Source organism: Panthera onca, chromosome B3 (genome assembly GCF_046562875.1).
Source record: "Panthera onca isolate mPanOnc1 chromosome B3, mPanOnc1 haplotype 2, whole genome shotgun sequence".
Lineage (NCBI taxonomy): Eukaryota > Metazoa > Chordata > Mammalia > Carnivora > Felidae > Panthera > Panthera onca.
Window position 1 is genome coordinate 53360402 of NC_138344.1, and position 21133 is coordinate 53381534.

At 36.4% G+C, this 21133-nt stretch overlaps 1 protein-coding gene across 2 annotated transcripts in view; it reads left to right on the top strand.

The window, feature by feature from the left end:
• The window catches only part of TRPM7 (transient receptor potential cation channel subfamily M member 7), a 122354-nt gene extending 105715 nt beyond the window's left edge, over positions 1 to 16639 (top strand). For both annotated transcript variants that reach the window (XM_060618536.2, XM_060618537.2), the window contains 8 exons: positions 1278 to 1328; positions 1409 to 1474; positions 2047 to 2330; positions 2475 to 2557; positions 2721 to 2926; positions 6202 to 6253; positions 6376 to 6482; positions 15140 to 16639. In XM_060618536.2, the coding sequence (XP_060474519.2) occupies positions 1278 to 1328; positions 1409 to 1474; positions 2047 to 2330; positions 2475 to 2557; positions 2721 to 2926; positions 6202 to 6253; positions 6376 to 6482; positions 15140 to 15270 (980 nt within the window). In that variant the 3' untranslated portion in view covers positions 15271 to 16639. The remainder of the gene's footprint in view (positions 1 to 1277; positions 1329 to 1408; positions 1475 to 2046; positions 2331 to 2474; positions 2558 to 2720; positions 2927 to 6201; positions 6254 to 6375; positions 6483 to 15139) is intronic.
• The last annotated feature ends 4494 nt before the right edge of the window (positions 16640 to 21133 follow it).

Sequence of the window (21133 nt, forward strand, 5' to 3'; positions counted from 1 at the left end):
GGTTTTTAGAGTTGTGCCACTTAATCTCCCTTCTAGTCTGTCTTCTATTCTTCCACCAAACTGATCCTCCTCTGCTTTACATTTTCCTCACTGTCATTGGGTAAAATCGTGTCCTTTCTTAGCATGGCATATTTGGCTCCTAACTATTTGGTATTCCCTGATTCTGTAGCTTTACCTCCTACAGGCGTGCCTGTACTCTTGCTCGTTAGTTTGCAGTCCTGGTTACATGTCCAAGTACTTACGGAGAATCACTTTACGCTGACACACACCTACAGAATTTTTTGAAGTGAAATCTGGGTAGGTGCACAGTGAAAAAGCCCCACAGGTGATTCTGATATATGTTTATTATAAATTTATTTATATCTATTATACGTGATATATATTTATGTGTATAAAATTAGTTTTGAAAACTGCTGTTTCTGTTCATACTAAAAAACTTGCAGTTTCTCAAGTGTAGCATGTGCTTTAACAGTTCCGTGTCTGAAAATGTTGCCCTGACCACACCACTGTCTTCCAGACTATTCTTTTTCCCCTTCTCTTTCTCTGAGACATCCTTCAACCTTTCTGCAAGCAGAAGGCATTTAGTACCCCTCCTCTATAGTCCTATGATGTATATATACATCATATATACATATATACATACATATATACATCATATATACATGTGTATATATAGTCCTATAATATATATATAATGTGTATATTTTATACTTCCTACATAGTATTAAAACTATTGACTGATTTTCTTCTCAAGACAGTAAGGTCTTTTTCATTAATATTCTGTAAACTTAACACATGGCAAATTCAATTGATTCTCCAGTCTTCTCATTACAGTTAAAAAGTCAAATCCTCAAATACATTTAAATATGGAGGAAGGGCTTTTGGGTATGTTTCACATTCCAGAAGTTCATCTTCTTATGGTCAGCCCACTAAAATGGTTACTTGGTTACAAGCTCCAGCTCCTAAACTAAAAGATCTTTTCCTTTTTGAGTGGGGGTGGAGGGTGTGGGAAAAGCGCAGCTTATGACAGGAGAGTGTGAAATGTCACGTGCTTTTTCCCTTCCAGGTATCTGAGTGCACAGTTAGGACTAATCTGGCACAATGAAAAAGGATAATAGAGCAAGCACATGATGAGTGTATTTTACTATTTGTTTTTTCTGTTCAGTGAAGAGAGCTTATATGAAGGGAACTTAGGATGATTATATGAGAATGAGCAAAAATTTTTATACCACATTAGTACTTTTAAAAGGGTTTCATTTGTTTATTTGCCATTTTAGGTCTCGCTTCTCCATTTAAACCAGTTATGGATACAAATTACTATTACTCAGGTCAGTATTATTAAAAACAAAATCTAACTATTTTGAGCTTTTAGAAAGGATTTCATTATTTTTCTCTCATTTTTGTGCAGCTGTGGAAAGAAATAATTTGATGAGATTATCCCAGAGCATTCCATTTACACCTGTGCCTCCAAGAGGTAAATCCAAATAGTAAAGAAATGAAGGAGAAAATAAACCTTTTATTAATAGTGTGATTTTTAGCTGTGATGTAGAACATGGGTGGTAATAGAAGGAAGGGTCACGTTGAGAAGTGTCAATTTCATATAAATTTTAATTAGCAAGAGTCAGGTATAGTTTAAATAGAAGAAGGAGTGATCAGAAATATTAGATTTCTGTATTTTCGGCATATCCAGAAGTAATAGTGTATTCTAATTAAGAAAGGATCTTAACCCATTGTTTAGTATAGAAAGCATAGATAAGTTGACATCACAAATTTTGTGGAACAGTTGCTTTCTTAAAGTTTTTCTTGAAAATGATCATAATTTCAAAAATGCTTATTATTACTAATATACATAAATTTAGAAATATTAGTAGATTCTTGATTTCTGAGCATTTGTTGCCCTTAAACTTCCTTTATAAAATTACAACTTTGTCCAGTTCATTTTCTGTTTCTTACTTAATCTTAACAAGATACCTGCCAATTTTTATTCTACTTTGTCATTTTAAAGGGTCATAATTTGACCCCAAATTGTGTCCGTTCATCTTGCAGGTGAGCCTGTCACAGTGTATCGCTTGGAAGAGAGTTCACCCAGTATACTGAATAACAGCATGTCGTCTTGGTCACAGCTTGGCCTCTGTGCCAAAATAGAGTTTTTAAGTAAAGAGGAGATGGGAGGAGGTTTACGGAGAGCTGTCAAAGTACAGTGTACCTGGTCAGAACATGATATCCTCAAATCAGGTCATCTTTATATTATCAAATCTTTTCTTCCTGAGGTGGTCAACACATGGTCAAGTATTTATAAGGAAGATACAGTTCTGCATCTCTGTCTCAGAGTAAGTGCTAGTGAATGCGTAACAGTAGAACATTATTTGGAGTTCATGTTTTGTCTTCTAAAGTATGTTAAACCAAAAAACCTCTTAGTTTCAGTGTTCAGCAAGGGGATTTTTTTGGTGTATTTTTTTGTTGTTGTTCTGTAGGAAATTCAGCAACAGAGAGCAGCACAAAAGCTCACATTTGCCTTCAACCAAATGAAACCCAAATCCATACCATATTCTCCAAGGTAAATCTTGAAATTTTTCTGAGATCTTGCAGTTTTATCTGGATACCATTGTCTTTTGACCTTCGTTATTAATGCTGAATATTTAATTATTTACCCATTTAAAAGCTCAATTAGAATTTTATTAACAAAACTACTAGTAATATCTATAACTGTTTTTCATAAGGTTCCTTGAAGTTTTCCTGCTGTATTGCCATTCAGCAGGACAGTGGTTTGCTGTGGAAGAATGTATGACTGGAGAATTTAGAAAATACAACAATAATAATGGTGATGAGATTATACCAACTAATACACTGGAAGAAATCATGCTGGCCTTTAGCCACTGGACATATGAATATACAAGAGGGGAGCTATTGGTACTTGATTTACAAGGTAAATTTATTAAAGTATTGCTAAAGTAAAATTGTACAGTAGGTTCTCACCTGTTCATGTGTTATGAATGATATACGGTCATCTTCTAACTTATAGATAGGTAAAACCTCAGGTTAGTAAAAGCTGTTAAAAAAGCAAGTCAATAACAGCCTTAGCATATAGCCATCAGGGCCCTGAATAGTGGGATCTTGCTTCCTTGATTATTACTTACATAATATATTTTTTTTTTTGAGCAGAAACACATGCAATCCACTATTCTACTCTTAGATGTATATGTAGTTTTAGTCTTTTAAAACTATACTGTTTATTTAAAACAGTAGCATGTGTTCCTGTTCTTGGTGTTTATGTTATCTATTATTGTGAACTAAACTACCTAAATATTTAGGGATTAAAACTATCATTTTATTTGTTTCCAGTTCTTTGGTTCAGGAATTTGGATGGGACGTGGTGGGGATGGCTTATCTCTGCTGTCTCCTCAGAAGGTTCAAATGGCTGGAGAATAAGCATGAACAACATGACTAGAGTCAAATGTCTGAGGTTTCTGTTCACTGACATCTGAATCCCTCATTTCTCCACCAAGTGATCTCTCCATGTGGCTAGTTATCTGTGACCTTTGTCATAACATGGTAGTTTCAGGTAGTTAGATTTTTACATAGCAGCTAGCTTCCTCCAGAGAAAAAGCAGAAACTCTTAAGATTAGTTCCAGAACTGGCCCACATCTCTTCCTCCACATTTTACTGATCAAGGCAGATAATAAAGATAGCCCAGTTCAAGAAGTGGGGAATGGATTCCAGCACTTGGGTGGAGTAGCATCTATACAAGGAAGGAAAAACTGATCATAACCATTTTTGTAGACAGAATCTGTCATATATGGAAAAGAAAAAAATGGAAATTGTGGCTTGGAGAGGGCACATTTGCTTAGAGTATTGTCTGTCTGCAGGGTCAGAGGAAAATAAAACTGAGCAGGTTGCCTGCTCTGAGTTGTACTTTCTTATTATAACTTCCATGATTTTTTTCCCGAAAGAGCAGCCTTAATTTCAAATGTCAACATAGAGCAGATTTCAAAATCTATACATAAGAAGAGTTATTTAGAATGTTTATCACTTGATGACTTCTTTTGTTACATATAGTCACAGATATAAAGGATTTTGCTGAAAAGCAAATGGCATGGAATCAAGCTGAAGAAAGAAAATCTGTAAAAATAGCTACCCTTTTTTCAGTAGTTCATCATTTTACATAAATGATTTAATAGTATATAAAGTGAAAACTAATCTGTATTATTAGGTCAATCCAATTAAGTAAAAAAGATCTTTAAGTATATTCTTAAATAGTGTCATTTAATTATCTTCAAACATGCATAGGAGGTAAAGCCAAACAGATTTTATCTGAATTCGTAATTTAAAAGATGGGAGTTGGGGTGCCTGGCTGGCTCAGTCAGTAGGGCATGCAACTCTTGATCTCACGGTCGTGAGTTCAAGCCCCATGTTGAACATAGAGCTTATTTAAAAAAAATAAATAAATGAAAATAAGGGCGCCTAGGTAGCTTAGTTGGTTAAACCTCCAACTTGGGCTCAGGTCATGATCTCGCAGTCTTTGAGTTTGAGCCCCGCGTCGGGCTCTGTGCTGACAGCTCAGAGCCTGGAGCCTGCTTCTGATTCAGTCTCCCTCTCTCTCTGTCCCTCCTCTGCTAGCACCTGACTCTCTCTCTCTCTCTCTCCCTCTTTCTCAAAAATAAACTTTAAATAAATGAAAATAAAAGATGGGACTTATTTTCAGTAAACAAAGTAGTTTTAATGTTCTTTACATTACATTATTACATTAATGTGTTCCTGGAGCCATTTTTCATAGAGCTGTTTTACACAAGGGGCGCCTGGGTGGCTCAGTTGGTTGAGCATCTGACTCTTGATTTTGGCTCAAGTCATGATTTCATGGTTCATGAGTTTGAGCCCCACGGGCTCTGCATGGATAGTGTAGAGCCTGCTTGGGATTCTTTCTCCTTCTCTCTCTACCCATCCTCTGCTCACTCGCATTCTCTCTTTCAAAAATAAACATTAAAAAAATATTTTACACGATTACCACAAACAAACAATATGAAAATATATTAAAAAGTTTTCCCATTTTATTATTTCTCTAACTTTGGTGAAGACAAATACTGTACACAAATAGAGGGGTTTTTTTTCCTTATTTTTAATCTTTTGTTTTGTGTTGTGATTTTCCTCCAACTGGGATGATGCCTCGTGTGTGTGTGTGTGTGTGTGTGTGTGTGTGTGTGTGTGTGTGTGAATGTGTGTGAGAGTGTGTGTGTGAGATTTGTTTTTGTCTACCTAACAATATATCATGGACATCTTTTGGGTCATTACTGATAAATCTGAGTTACTGCTTTTAATAGATGCATGCATGATAACCTATAGTATGGAGGGGTGGCATGATTTACCCCCCCTTTTTCTTTTTTTTTTTGCTACTGTAAACAGTGCTGCAACAAATATACTCATGTACTGCTACTTTCATTTCCATTAAGTAGATTTCTGAATTGGCTTAGTAAGAAGACATGAATGCAATTTTAACAGCCACTGGGTTATTTTTCCAAAAGGTTATAGGAACACATACTTAGCACTGTATATGAGTTCCCATTTCTCTGCGGACTCTCCAGTACTAAATATTCTTAATCTTTACCAATCTGATGAGTAGTAGGTCAATTAGGTATTCTTTTATATGAGTAAATAGATAAGAAAGACTGAAAATATTTAATTACACTTTTAGTACCTCTGGGGAGGAATGGAAGTAAAGGAAGATGTTCACAATCTTATTCTTTATGTAACCTGAATATTTTGCAAGAAGATAAATGTGGTAGTATATGATTTTTAAAAATGGGAAACACTTTAAAAATGGCCTATAAATTATGCCTTCGTGTTCCAAAATGTTCTTTGCTAATAAGGTGAAAAAGGGGGAGATCATGTAAACTGTTTACATAAACTGTTTGTTTTCCAGCTTTGTCCCTGTTGCATCAAAAGGAAGTGCCATCAGGAGTCCACCTGCCTATCTCCCAACTCTGACAATTAACTTTTATTCCTGGTGCGGGAGCTGTGTTTGTCCTAGGTGCAGTGTTAAGGTCACAAGTTACGAAATACCAAGAGAGAAAACCTATACTCTTGAATAATTTAACATTGCATAATAATTGATGCTATAAAATCTCTCATAACTTTTTATTATGCAAATGTCAATGTTTGTATCAATTATATGATATAAATTATCTTTTTTTATATATACATATAAAGGTGTGGGTGAAAATTTGACTGATCCATCTGTGATAAAAGCAGAAGAAAAGAGGTAATAAGTTTTAATAATTTCATGAAGATATTTTTATAATTTCAAATTCTACATTTCTATTTGCATAAACTGTCTTTTTTTTTTTTTTTTCTTTTTTCTTTTTTTAACTACCAATTCCACAGATCCTGTGATATGGTTTTTGGCCCAGCAAATCTAGGTGAAGATGCAATAAAAAACTTTAGAGCAAAACATCACTGTAATTCTTGTTGTAGAAAGCTTAAACTTCCAGGTAAACATTTTCTTAGTATAATGTATAAATTGTTAGCACATTTGGTTACTACAATTCTTCATAAAGCTGAGGGCATAAATACACATTATTTAATAAATGGATCTATGTTTTCTTTAATTGCTTTTAAAAATACAAAGTTCATTAATTTAATACATTTATTATGTGTATGCTCGCTGCCAAGAATTGTGCTAGATGTTAACAGTACAATTGTGAACCAGACAAACATGATCCCTGACCTCAGTGGAATTTAGTCAAATCTTAGATACTGACAGGATTAACAGGTAGGACTGTCGTTAATGCCAAACAGAAGAAATAGAACAGGTAAGCAGGTAAGAGGTCAGGGAGTGCTACCTGAGGAACTGACAGATTGCCTAAAACTGAAGGTTAAATAGACTTTAAAGTTAGCCTGGCAAAGACTTGGAGGAGTATTCCCATGAAGCAGGAACAAGAACTTCAGATATATTCTCTCAGGATTGTAATTTCATTTATACATTTGAAAAATTACAAGTTATTGAATCTAAGCTATAGCACAAACCAGTGGTTCTCATTCTTTGGTGTGTATCAGCCTCCCTGTGAAACTTTTTAAAAATTACAGCTTCCTGAGGGGTGCCTGGGTGGCTCATTCGGTTGAGCTGTTAAGCGTCCATCTTCGGCTCAGGTCACAATCTCGCAATTTGTGAATTTGAGCCCTGCGTTGGGCTCTGTGCTGACAGCTTGGAGCCTAGAGCCTGCTTCTGATTCTGTGTCTCCCTCTCTTTCTCTGCCCTTCCACTGCTCATGCGCTCTCTCTCTCTCTCTCTCTCTGAAAAATAAACATTAAAAATTTTTTAAAAAAAGTCTCTGCCTGAGACTTAACCCTTGAGCTGTGTTTTTTAATGTCCCTGTCATTATGACTGATAGATAACTCAGTAGTTAAGAGGTTGGAGTTAGGAGCCAGGTTGCATGGGTCCAGAAAATACCTACATTATAGAGATAGGTTTTTTGTTTTGTTTTGTTTTTTAGAATTAAATGAATTAGTATTTGTGAAGTACCTAGAACAGTGCCAGGCACATAGTAAGCATGTAAATGCTACTTTTTTTTTTTAATGTTTATTTATGAGGAAGACAGAATCAGAAGCAGGCTCCAGGCTCTGAGCTGTCAGCACAGAGCCTGACGCAGAGCTCGAACTCACAAACAGCAAGACCTGAGCCGAAGTCGGACACCCAATGGACTGAGCCACCCAGATGCCCCAATGCCACTGTTTTTAATTGTTGATTGTTAATGTACAGAAAGACCATTAATTTTTGTGTTTGTTTTTTTTCTTTCTTTATTGACCTTGGGTTTTTTCTTTGGTTTGGGTTTTTTTTTTTAATTTTTGTTTATTTTTTTGTTTGGTTTGAGTTTTGTTGTTATTGTTTGGAGGTTTTTTTGTTTTTGTTTTTTGTTGACCTTGTATCCTACAACTAAACTAACGTAATTCTAGGAATTGTTTTTGTTTTGTTTTGTAAACTTACTGGAATTTTCTGTATAGATAGTAGAGACAGTTATATTCCTTTTCAACCTATATGCCTTTTATTTCTTTTTTCTTGACTTTTTGCACTGGCAAGGAATTCTCATACAGTGTTGAATAGTGAAAGGAATAGTGAAAGTAGAATCTGCTTTGTTCCTGATCTTAAAGGGAAAGCCTTCGGTCTTCCACCATTAACATGATGCTAGCTTGTAAGAGTTTTTTAGATGTACTTTATTAGGTTGAGAAAATTTTCTTCACTTCTTGTTTCTTGAAAGTGCTTCTCCTGAATGGGTATTAAATTTTGTCAGATATTTTGTCTGCATGTGTTTATATGGTCATTTGTGTTTTCTTCTTTAATAGGTTAATAGTACATTGTATTGCCTCGATTTTTGAAATGTTGAACCAGTCATGCATTCAGGACAGACTATTTTGTCATGATATATTACCCTTTTTTATGTATTGTTGGACTCATTTTATTCATATGTTGTTGAGGCTTTTTGCATCTGTGTTCATGAAGAATATTGGTCTATGTTTGTATTTTTTTTTTCCTTGTACTATCTTTCTCTTCTTTTGGTATCACCATAATATTAACCTTAAAAATAAGTTAGAAATGTTCACACCTCTTCTTTTTCGAGGAACAAATTATATAGAATCGATACTTTTCTCATTTTAAATGTTTGATAGAATTGTCAAGTAAAACTCTCTCAGTCTGAAGTTCTTTGTCAGATGGTTTTTAAGGAACAGTTTAATATGTTAATTGATGTAGGATTGTTGGGGTCATCCATTTTTTTATTATTTATTTATTTAATGTTTATTCATTTTTGAGAGACAGAGACCACGGGAGGGGCAGAGAGAGAGGGAGACAGAGAATTTGAAGCAGGCTCCAGGCTCTGAGCTGTCAGCACAGAGCCCGATGTGGGGCTCAAACTCACGAATTGCGAGATCATGACCCGAGCCGAAGTCGGACGCTCAACTGATTGAGCCACCCAGGCACCCCCGAAGGGTCATCCATTTTTTAAATTGAGTTTTAGTGAGTTTTGTGTCTTTCAAGGAATTGGTTTGTTTTACTTAAGTTGTCAAATTTATGGGCATAGGGTTATTTATATACTAATTTGTTCAATGTCTGGGATCTCGTGAGTCCTTTCTTATGATAATTTGTTTTTTGTTTCTTGGCCATTCTGGCTAAGGTTTATTAGTTCTTTTGATACTTTGAGAGAACCAGCTTTTCTTTACATTGTTTTACTCTACTTTCTGTTTTCAATTTCATTGATTTATTCTCTTTATTCTGTCTTTCTGCTTGCTTTGGTCATTTGTTCTTTGTTAAAGTAAAAACTTGGATTATTTGGGAATGCAAGCTGGTGCAGCCACTCTGGAAAACAGTATGGAGGTTCCTCAAAAAACTAAAAATAGAACTACCCTAAGACCCAGCAATTGCACTACTAGGCATTTATCCAAGGGATACAGGTGTGCTGTTTCGAAGGGACACATGCACCCCCATGTTTATAGAGCACTATCCACAATAGCCAAAGTATGGAAAGACCCCAAATGTCCATCGATGGATGAATGGATAAAGAAAATGTGGTATATATACATACAATGGAGTATTACTCAGCAATCAAAAAGAATGAAATCTTGCCATTTGCAACTACGTGGATGGAACTGGAGGGTATTATGCTAAGTGAAATTAGACAAAAATCATATGATGTCACTCATATGAGGACTTTAAGAGACAAAACAGATCAACATAAGGGAAGGGAAACAAAAATAATATAAAAACAGGGAGGGGGACAAAACAGAAGAGACTCATAAATATGGAGAACAAACTGAGGGTTACTGGAGGGGTCGTAGGAGGGGGGGATGGGCTAAATGGGTAAGAGGCACTAAGGAATCTACTCCTGAAATCATTGTTGCACTATATGCTAACTAATTTGGATGTAAATTTTAACAAAAAATAAAATAAAAAGAAATAATAATAAGAAATGAACCTGGGGGGGGAAATACTTGGATTATTGATTTGAGGCCTTTTCTAACAAAAAGTTTACTTCTATAAATAAATTTCTTCCTTTCTCTTTCTTTCTTTCTTTCTTTCTTTTCTTCCTTCCTTCCTTCCTTCCTTTCTCTCTCTCTCTCTCTCTCTCTTTCTCTTTCTTCTTTCTTTTTCTTTCTTTCTTTCTTCTTTTTTTTAGCAGGAGCATGCAAACAGGGAAGGGGCAGAGAGAGAGGGAGATATAGAATCCAAATCTGGCTCCAGACTGAGCTGTCAGCACACAGCCCAACATGGAACTCTTAACCGGTGAACCATGAGATCATGACCTGAGCCAAAGTCAGACGCTCAACCGACTGAGCCACCCAGGAGCCCCTTATATATATGTTAATTATATTTGAAGTGGGCTGCTTGCAGACAGCATATAGTTGGGTCATAGGTTTAATTTGTTTTTTTGTGGTTTTTTGTTTTTTTTTTTTTTTACTTAACAATTTCCATTTTTAACTAGTGTTTCAGACCCTTTACATTTTACATAATTATTGATGTGATTAGATACAGATCTTCTGTTGTACTGTTTTTCTGATTAATGCCTTCTTTTTCCACCCCCCCCCCACTCTGTTTTCGTATTGTTTTATCTTTATGTTTATTTTTTTTAGTGGTTGCTCTTAGTTCTTCTTATCAAGAATGTGTATATTTTGCCTTCATTCTCGAAGGCTATTTTTTACTGGATCTAGAATTTTAGGTTGATATTTCTTTCAGGGCATAGAAAATGTTTGCTGTTTTCTGGCCTCTGTTATCTCTGATGAAAATTCCACAGTCATTTGAATTGTTCTTCCCCTATATGTGATGTATCATTATAATCTAGCTTGTTTCAAAATTTGGATTTTCAGCAGTTTGATTATGAGATGTCTAGTTGTAGGTTTTTCTGAGTTTATCTTGGTTCAGGTTTGCTTAGCTTCTTGAATTTGTAAATTTATGATTTTTATCAAATTGAGGAAGTTTTTAGCTGTTCTTCAAATATTTGTTCTGCATCAATCCCTTTTCATCTCTTTTTGAGGCTCACATAATAAGAATATTAGACATTTTTGGGCACCTGGGTGGCTCAGTCGGTTGAGCAACTGGCTTTGGCTCAGGTCATGATCTCACGGTTTGTAAGTTGGAGCCCCACGTCGGGCTCTGTGCTGACAGCTCAGAGCCTGGAGCCTTCTTCTGATTCTGTGTCTCCCTCTCTCTCTGCCCCTCCCCCACTCATGCTCTGTCTCTCTCTGTCTCAGAAATAAATAAACATTAAAAAAAAAGAATATTAGACATGTTTATATTGTTTCTCAGGGACTTGAGTCTCTGGTTATTTCCTTAAAAATTATTTTTTGTCTGTTGTTTAGATTGAATAATTTCTATTGCTCTGTCAAGTTCACAGACTTTTCTCTTACTCTTCATTTCTTCATTCTGCTTTTAAGCCCGCACACTGGATTTGTTGTTTCAGTTATGTTTTTCAGTCCTATAAACTTCCTTTTGGTTCTTTTATACTGATTATTTCTCTGCTGAAAACTTGTTTTTTTCATTCATCTCAAGTTTGTTTGCACTACTTCATGGAATATGGTCGTAATAGCTGGTTTAAAGTCTTGTATCATTCCATCAGAATAATCTTAAGGTTGGCATCACTTGTCTTTTTCTTTGAGATGTTTCTAGTTCTTTGTATCTGGTAATTTTAGAATGTGTCCTAGATATTTTGACGAGGAGATTCTCATTCTTACTAAAAATCCTCTAGAGAATGTTGATTTTTGTTTATTTGTGTTAGTAGACAGCTCATTTAAGCTCAATTTACAAGTCCTAGTCTACCTTTTATAGCTGTGATTCCAATGTCAGTTTAGTTTTCAAAGCTTTTGCAGTATTACTTAGGTCAGCCTCACTGTGTCAAACATGGTCAAGTCTGGAAACTGAGTGGAGGTCAGCACATAGTTTAGTCCTCAAAGCCCATCCTATGCTGTCTTTTCACATATTTGCCACTCAAAGGTGAACTTGGGATTTCATACACAAATTTAGGGTATCCCTCTCTCCATTTTCCTCCTTTCCATGATTCCATATTTTGTGATTTTCAAGGCCTTTTTTTTTTTTTTTTTTTTTTTTTTGGTTAGAGCGGGACAGGGGTGGGGGGTACAGGGGATGGATAAGGTACTTTGCCTGGAAAGTCAGGATTGTGGCTTCCCTATGCTGTCACACATTTCCTTCAACTGAGTCCATTTCTGATGCTAAATGGTAAGGAAAAAAGAGGGAAAAAATTTTTTTTGGCTCTTAAAGATACCTATTTTTAGTTCTTGTAGTCCCAGAAAAAGGTTTTCTCTTGGAATTGTAGGTGCTTGCCCAGGTGCCACCACCTCAAAAGTGCCTCTTCATGACTGGGACTTGTAGGTAAGGGCCAGAGGAGCAAAAAGAGGGCATTCCCCTCAACATTCTCCATCCCACAGAGTCCCCCTTCCTGATCTTCTGGTCAGAAAGTCTTAGAGCTTTTTCTCTCCATGCTCACTATCCATTTCTGAGATCAAGCCAGCTATCTGTAAGTCTAAACTTGAAAAATAAGAGAGGGGGGAAAAAAACCCAGGAAACTCACCACCAATCTAGCCTAGGCCATTCTTCAGGTTTTCATCCCCTTCCTCAATATGTCTGCTCTTAACTTTTCAGGAGCCTGAGATAGTGACTTTATGCTTATGTGAAGGGTTTTTACTTCTAATCAGTGGGAGAGATAGAGTTGAATATCCTTAGTCCATTTTAGCCAGAACTAGAACATAACAGTGGTGAATTTATTAATAGGTAGCCCAGATATAATGTTTATTTGGTTTTGGATCTAATAATGTTTCAAGTAGTATATCTATTTTTTAAATTAATTTTTAAATTACTAATGTAGTCAGGATTTCGTAGCTTGGAAGAGACCTTAAAAACATTCCAACCCGGGGCGCCTGGGTGGCTCAGTCGGTTAAGCGTCCGACTTCAGCTCAGGTCACGATCTCGCGGTCCGTGAGTTCGAGCCCCGTGTCTGGGCTCTGGGCTGATGGCTCAGAGCCTGGAGCCTACTTCCGATTCTGTGTCTCCCTCTCTCTCTGACCCTCCCCCGTTCATGCTCTGTCTCTCTCTGTCTCAAAAATAAAACGTTAAAAGAAAAAAATTTAAAAATTAAAAAAAAAAAAACATTCCAACCCAAATCTGTCATTTTCCAGAACATTTTAGAAGTCAGATAATTTGTCCATGGTTATACCTCTCTCCATTGTTCTTGGTGTACAATACAACTACAAATTAATTTGCATTCCCTAAGGCCACACTGGCACAGTCTTTTAAATTTAAAATTTATCAAAATGTACTCATACAATAGCAAATATGTATTTGGATCGTTGAATATAGGCTATCACTCAAAATGAACAGTTCATATTCTCAGCTGAGAGTTCATATTCTGAGCTCTATTTTATATGGAGATAAAAGCATAAGGATATGTGCATGACTGTGGTTAGTTTTAAGTTAAACTTGGTATTACTGCATTGTTTTCCAATTCTGCAACTATTGTCTATAATTCCCAAAATGATTTCATCCTATCCGATAGCTATAAGTGTAATCTGCATACTGATAGTACCATGTTTAACTGAATGAAGACTTACTGTCTTTCCTGAGCTCCTGTTTCTATATTCAGTTTCTTGCATCTCTACTGGGTTACCCTAAAGTATCTTTATAGGTAGTATATCCATTCCACAACTCTTGACTCTCATTTCCCACCCATCATTTCCAGCTCAGCTTTACCCTGAGTAAACCAGTGTTTACTCAGTTGCTTAGACCAAAACCTAAAAGTTAATTGTTTTTTTTCTCTCACCTTGCATTCCCAGTCTTTTGAACTCTGTCTGCTCTGCTCTGAAATCTTCCTAGAATTTATCCATTTCTCTTAATCTTTGTTGCCACCACTTCTTCCATGTGTTCTTGCCAAATGCCCCTAACAAGACTTCACATGACAGTCAGAATAGACACTTAAATTTGATTATGTTCCTTCCTTAATATTGCTTAATACCTTCCAACAGATTTTCTTTTTAAAAATTTTTTTTTAATGTTTATTTATTTTTGACAGAGAGAGACAGAGCATGAGCAGGGGAGGGGCAGAGAGAGAGGGAGACACAGCATCTGAAGCAGGCTCCAGGCTCTGAGCTGTCAGCACAGAGCCCGACGCAGGGCTCGAACTCACAGACGGCGAGATCATGACCTGAGCCAAAGTCGGATGCTCAACCGACTGAGCCACCCAGTCGCCCCCAGATTTTCATTGTAATCTGTACTCCTTACCATAGCTTGCATCCCATAAATCAGGGGTCAACAAACTTTGCTGTAAAAGACAAGGTAGTAAATATTTTAGGCTTTGTGGACCATATGGCCTATGTCTCAGCTACCTGGCTGTACGATGGTAGTGCGGAAATAGCCACAGAACATCTGTAAACAAATGAGCATAGCTGTATTCCAGTAAAACCATTTACAAAAACAGGCAGCAAGTGAGATTTGGCTCACTGGCTATATTTTGATAACCCTTGGTCTTTAACTGTTGCTTGACCCCATTTGCTACTAGTCTTCCCCTCATTCACTACGTACAAGCCATGCTGTCTTCTTGCCATTCTTCAAAAATGCCAAGTTCATTTCCTTTTTACGGTCTGCAGTTAAACTTCCCTCTGCTCAGAGCTTTGATAGGTCATTTCTCAATATTGAGGTCTTTACTCAAATATTACCTCCTGTGCCTCTTCAGCCCAGCCTTGTCTAATAAAAGAATCAGCTTATACTATCTCTTGTCTGGCTCTCACCAGACTGTTTGCTTCAAAGCATTTGTTACTAATAATAATTCTGTTATTTTTCTATTTATTTTTCTTCATCTACAAGAATATAAGTTCCATGAGAGCAGGAACCATATCTGTCTGCCTTGCTTATTGCTGTGTTGCCACTCTTACATGAGTTATTGACTCTTGCTCAGAGCAGAATACTTATATGTTGAATGAATGAATGATTTCATTTTTATGTGTATATATTTTGTGACTTTTTAATTAAAAACTACCTCCTAGAAAATAGATGTGGCACATTTAGAGGAAAATTGATTTAGAAAATGTTCTTAACTTTTCATTTCTAAGAAATACTGACTTTTTTCTTCTTTTTTTGTTGGGGGTGTGAATATAGATCTGAAGAGGAATGACTATACACCTGATAAAATTATATTTCCTCAGGATGAACCTTCAGATTTGACTCTTCAGCCTGGAAATTCCACCAAAGAATCAGAATCAACTAATTCTATTCGTCTGATGTTATAATATTACTGAATCATTGTGGTTTTTTTTGCCTACACCTCACAAAAATGTTACCTTGTCATTTTTCCTTCAGGAGGAAATTGTTTGGTAATAGAGAAAAATGTGTGCAAATGAATATGCTGATTATGGCACTGTTAAAAGGTCGGTATTCTTTTGACCTGATTAAACTAGTCAGTCAGGAGCTCCCTATAGGATACAGCTGGCAGCTGTTAAATTTTAAAGGTAAAGGAAAATTAGTATTTATAACTTTTTAAAGGGCTCTTTTAGCAGAAGATTTCATTTGACTTTGTTCTGATGAGGGTGACACCCTCTCTCATGTGGTGCAATACCATTAACCAAAGTTAAGTGTCAGTGTAGATTTTATTGGCAGCTGGTTTCCTGCCATTCAGCTAGTGAAATGAAGAAATCACCCAGCCTTTTGGTTAAATGGCAGACGTCTTCCTCAGTATGTTTTAGTGTGTTGAGTGATGATGTCACTAGTCCCCAACTAGATGCTTGTTGGCCATGGAAAAGGAGATGATTTGTTATTCTAGATCCATAGGGATACAAGAAGCCTGAGCTGAAAACTATTTTCAAAGAGGGACTTTATGAATCAGGATTAGGCTCCATATTTAAAGATGGAGCCAATTTTTTTTTTGTTAAATAGAACCCAAATTGTGCAAAAGTATTAGTGTTATTTTTTTTTTAACATTGTTTTTTCAAGTCATTGTTAAGTAGAAGAAAGCCATGGTAGACTGGTCTAACCTAAATATATCAGAGGAGAAACTTAACTCGTTGTTCAAGAGAAGTTACCTTGTAAAAAAAGTTTAAGTGCTTTTTTCCTATCTGTAACTGTAGTGACAACCTGGAAGCTACACACTTCTCCAAAGATCTTATTGACAGTACACCAAATCAGAATGTAAACGTAAATTCTTGCTTCTATTTAAAATTGTGTAGGAACACCTGAACATGAGTATTGTTTGTGGTACTTATTTAAGAAATTGAGTTGGATTATCATTATGTGATGTCGGGAGATTGCAATGTAACTTTATGCCAATAAAATGTACTTTAACTGCCCCAGATACTGTTGAATACTCAACAACAAGAAAAGCTTTCATCTGACTAAAGTTTTACGCTTTGATTTTTTCTCTTTGTTTCCTAGGTACTAATTTTAATTTTTATTTAGGAAGGAGCAGTGTAAATCTTACTTGTATTCAGTAGTGTATCTCATAGATACAGACAAGGCAAGAAGAGATGAGCTGTTTAAATAGTGTTTAATATTAATGGGGGGGGAGGGGAAGAAAGAAAAAGTGTATTAAAGATATTATACTATATACATTTTGTATATCATTAAATCTTTAAAAGAAATTAAATAAATTTATTCTTGTTTACAGATGTTTACTGAGTTCAATCATTCTGAAAAATTATCCATGTTTTCAGAGTGTTTTTTTAATTACAGAGTATCAGCTTTTTTAAATGAACCATTTTGTACGCCTTTCATCTTCTGTCCTGTGTATTGTTTAATGTGGTCTTGGTTTCCTCCTCTCTCTCTCTCTCTCTCTCTCTCTCTCTTTTCAATCTGTTTCTTGTTATGTCAGAAAATGGAGATATGGGTTATCTTTTGAAATTTAGTTTTACGTTGATTATTTTCATAAGATGTTAATAGTAACCAGTGTTTATGTAGCACATAATATGTGCCAGGCATTACTCTAACTGCTTTATATTAAAGTACTTACACCCATTTAATCCTTAAAACAATCTTATGAAATATAGGTTATTATCTTGTTTTACCAATTAGAAAATAAAAGCATTAGATAAAGTAACTTTCCTAAGATTCTTATAATTAGAATGTAGCAGCAGCACTAGGATTCAAACCCGGGAAACTGGCTTTTGAGTATGCTCTTGAGCCCTGTGTTATGTTGACTTTTAAGCATAGTGATGATTGATTTCTGTACCAGTTCCTGGTTGCTTTTCCAAACTAAATCTATCCGATAACCTTTTTTTGTTGTTAATTCTGGAAAGTAACAGTTTACCCGAAGACCACATTTCTCATTCCAAAGAAGTATGATCTTTCCTTAGATTACTGAATTTCGTCATTATTACTCTGGTCTGAAAGTGTCATTTGCATAATCTCTTTAGCATTTTCTTCTCAGTGTCATTCTGCTGAGAACAGAGCTCATCTCTTTGCCAAATTACTTTTTTTTTTTAGAGAGAGAGAGTGCAAATGAGCAGGGGAGGGGCAGACGGAGAGGGAGCAGAGTCCATCACGAGGCCGGATCTCAGGACTGTGATCATGACCTGAGCTGAAATCAAGAGTCAGGAGTCGGATGCTTAACCAACTGAGCCACCCAGGTGTCCCCCAAATTACTTCCTAAAACGTCTTACATAGATGTTCTCTGATAATTTGCCTTCATCTATCTGGGGATCTATGAGCCTTCATTACTTTTAAAGTAATGCATGTTCATTGTATTGTAAATATTTTAAAATGTAAAGAAAAATATAAAAATTACCCTTGTTTCCCAGCCTTAAATTGGGCTGTTTTATAGATATATACCCCATTAGATTGTACATTTCACAGAGGAAAGGACCTTTAGGATTTTTCACTACTATATCACCCAGCACCTTGCATAGTTCATAATTTGTGATACGTATACTGAAAAAAAACAAAACATGAATTTTTAAATGTTTTTCTACAATACCAAACTTTCTCTTGAGGAAGATAGATCACAGTGATATATATAGTCTTATGTGTTTAAGCAGACAATCAAAGCAAGTGTACCCAATAAATAGTCATTTATCACTCAGAGATCAAGTAGTTATTTGCAGAAAAGGATGAATCCATGTGTGGGCATTTTTATGATCCTTCTGCTCTCATTGTTTCCCAGCTAGATTTCACAAAGGTACCTGTATTTGGGGAACCTGGATCCTCAGATCAGTCACAACTGGCGCTTAATTAATTGTTCAGTAATTATGTACTGGAGTGAAACCTCCCAACCAATGTGAGGCTCTCAAAACTTGGTCTGTTACCAACCGCGAGCTGTCTTATTTATTTTTGTGTTTCCCTTAGTGCCTTGTTGGAGTTTGTAGTATAGAATATAGGTGCTCAATAAGTATGTGTACCACAGAATATTTCTAGTATTAGACAATCTGTGAGCCTTTTAGGGAAAATCCCAAGCTATGGTTTTGAACCTCTGGAATATATTTTTCTTCTGCACTCTGGAAATTCCTCAAAGTAGAATTTCTAACTGGATTCCATGATTCTGCCTTAGTGGTAACGAACAGAGAGCAGGGAGGGAGAGGACATGGTTATTCAGAAAAGCTACACGCTCCACAGTAACCGTGCTTGCTTTCGTGTGCTGCCCTACCCTACATTTAGCTCCCTGGTGTCCCCCCCCCCCCCCTTGGGATTTCTTTTTTTGAAAAACTTTTTTAATGTTTATTTTAGAGAGAGAGAGACAGAGTGAGTGGGGGAGGGCAGAGAGAGGCAGACAGTCCAAAGCAGGCTGCAGGCTCAGCTGGCAGCACAGAGCCGGACGTGGGGCTCGAACTCACAAGCTATGAGATCATAGAACCGTAGTCAGACGCTCAACCAACTGAGCCACCAGGTGCCCCTTTTCCTTGGAATTTCTGTGCAATCTGCATCCATGGAACTTTTCTTTCATTTTAATTATAAATGTCTTGGTATGTTTCTAAAGTGAGAACTGATATCTTCACACCTCAAAAATTAAGTTTCTCAATTTCAGAAAATGTTCTCCAAAAAAATTTTTTTACGGTTTGGTTGAGTCAGGACCCAGGTAAGATTTATTTATATATTGCAGTTGTTTGATTTATCTTTACAACTGCAGTGTATAAGTAATTTAATCTTTATTTGTCTTTAAAGTCTCTTGATATATATAGGCTTCAACCACTCCCCACCACCACCACCAACCAATTCATTTCTTTTTCAATTTATTTATTTTGAGAGGGAGAGAAGGAGTTTGTGTGTACTAGCAGGGGAGGGGCAGAGGGGGGAGGAGAGAGAATCCCAAAGCAGGCCCTACACTGTCAGCACAGAGGGCCCCCCCCCCCCCCCCCTGTGGGGCTGAAACTCAAGAACTGCGAGATCATGTTTCAGGTGAACTGAAACTAAGAGTTGGTTGCCCAACCAACTGAGCCACCCAGGCACCCCCAATTCATTTTTCGAAGAATCTGATCATTTGTTCTAAAAAGTATTCCAGGAGTACCTGGGTGGCTCTAGTCCATTAAGTGTCTGACTTCAGCTCAGGTCATGATTTCACAGTTTGTGAGTTTGAGCCCCACCTTGGGCTCTGTGCTCACAGCTGGGAGCCTGGAGCTGCTTCAGATTCTATGCCTCCCTTTCTCTCTGCTCCTCCCCCACTTGCACTGTCCCTCTCAAAAATAAATCTTAAAAAAAATGTTTCTCACATTCAAGATTTTGCTAATTATTTCCCTTAGGTGCCATTTTACGTGTTTCTCTCTTGAATATGCCTTAAATGGTTAGTTAAAGGCTTGGTCAGAGTCTAGGTGTTTGATGAGAATGAGTCTTTGGTGGTGGTGTCTAGTTCCATGAGGGGACACAGTTCTGGTTGTCTTTTTGACGGTCGTTACCTGGATCTATTGATGAGGTCAGTGGTTCTGGAAATGGACCACAGACACTGAATGTACATAGGGCTTTCAGGGGCCCCACAAGGTCAAATAATACTATATATTCTATAATCCTAAGATAATACTTGCCTTTTTCTCTGTGTTGAAAGTTTTACTGATGAGGCAAAATGATTGATGGGTCTTAGCACAAGTTGAAGCTGTAGCACCAAACTGTACATGGTGGTCCTGTCCTTCAGTCTAACACCACAGTTAAAAAAAAAGAATATTTCATTTAAATGTCTTTGCTGAAGTCATAAGTTAATTTTTACTTAATCTTGACCCTTCAATACATGTCCTTAATATCAGTAGGCAAAATGAGAAACACATAAAACTTTTGCTACAGAATGAAGTGCAATGGTCGTTCGAAGAAAAAACACTTAAGTGAAAATGAACTAGGCACTTTTTCACTGCGCATCATTTCTACTTTGAAAGAGTGACTGGCAGGCAAACCAGGGGTATTTAGACTTGAGGATTTGGCCAAAGAATAATAGTACTTGTTAATGCGAAAATTTGAGTTTTCAAGAGAAAATTGGAATTTGGGTAAAACTTGCCTATTAACACCAGTAACATGACAGCTTCCCAATACTTTCCTAATGAAATCAGTGTTGACTTAACAATGGTTACTTTTGATAGTGTGTAATGAAATATGTCCACATTTGGAAATCTTCACAACAAATATTTTCCAGATGATCTAAAGATCCAACAGAGTATGAAAAGTTTATAAGATTTCAGATTCTATACTGCAGTTGACCTTTAGGAAACTACCACTTGTCCGATTTTAGTGTTGTCTTAAATAAGAATCCACAATTACCTAAAAAGGCTATTAAAATACTCTTCCCCATAGAGAGCTACAGTAATCAAGACCATGTGTTACAACATATAAATAATATATGGTAAATTGATTCTTGACAAGGGTGTCAAAACAACTCAAAGGGGAAAGAATTTTCAATAAACTGTGCAGGGACAACTAGATATCTACATGCAAAAGAATGAAGTTGAGCCTCTGCCTCACACCATATACAAACGTTATTTCAAAATGGATCACAAACTTGAATGTAAGTGCCAACTCATAAAACTTAGAAGAAAATGTAGGGGTAAATCTTTGTGACCTTGGAGTAAGCCATTGTTTCTTAGATATGACACCAATAGCAAAAGCAACCAAAGAAAAAAAGTAAAATTGAACTTCATCAAAATTAAAAATTTTGTGCTTTAAAGTACACTATCAACAAGGAAAAGACAACTC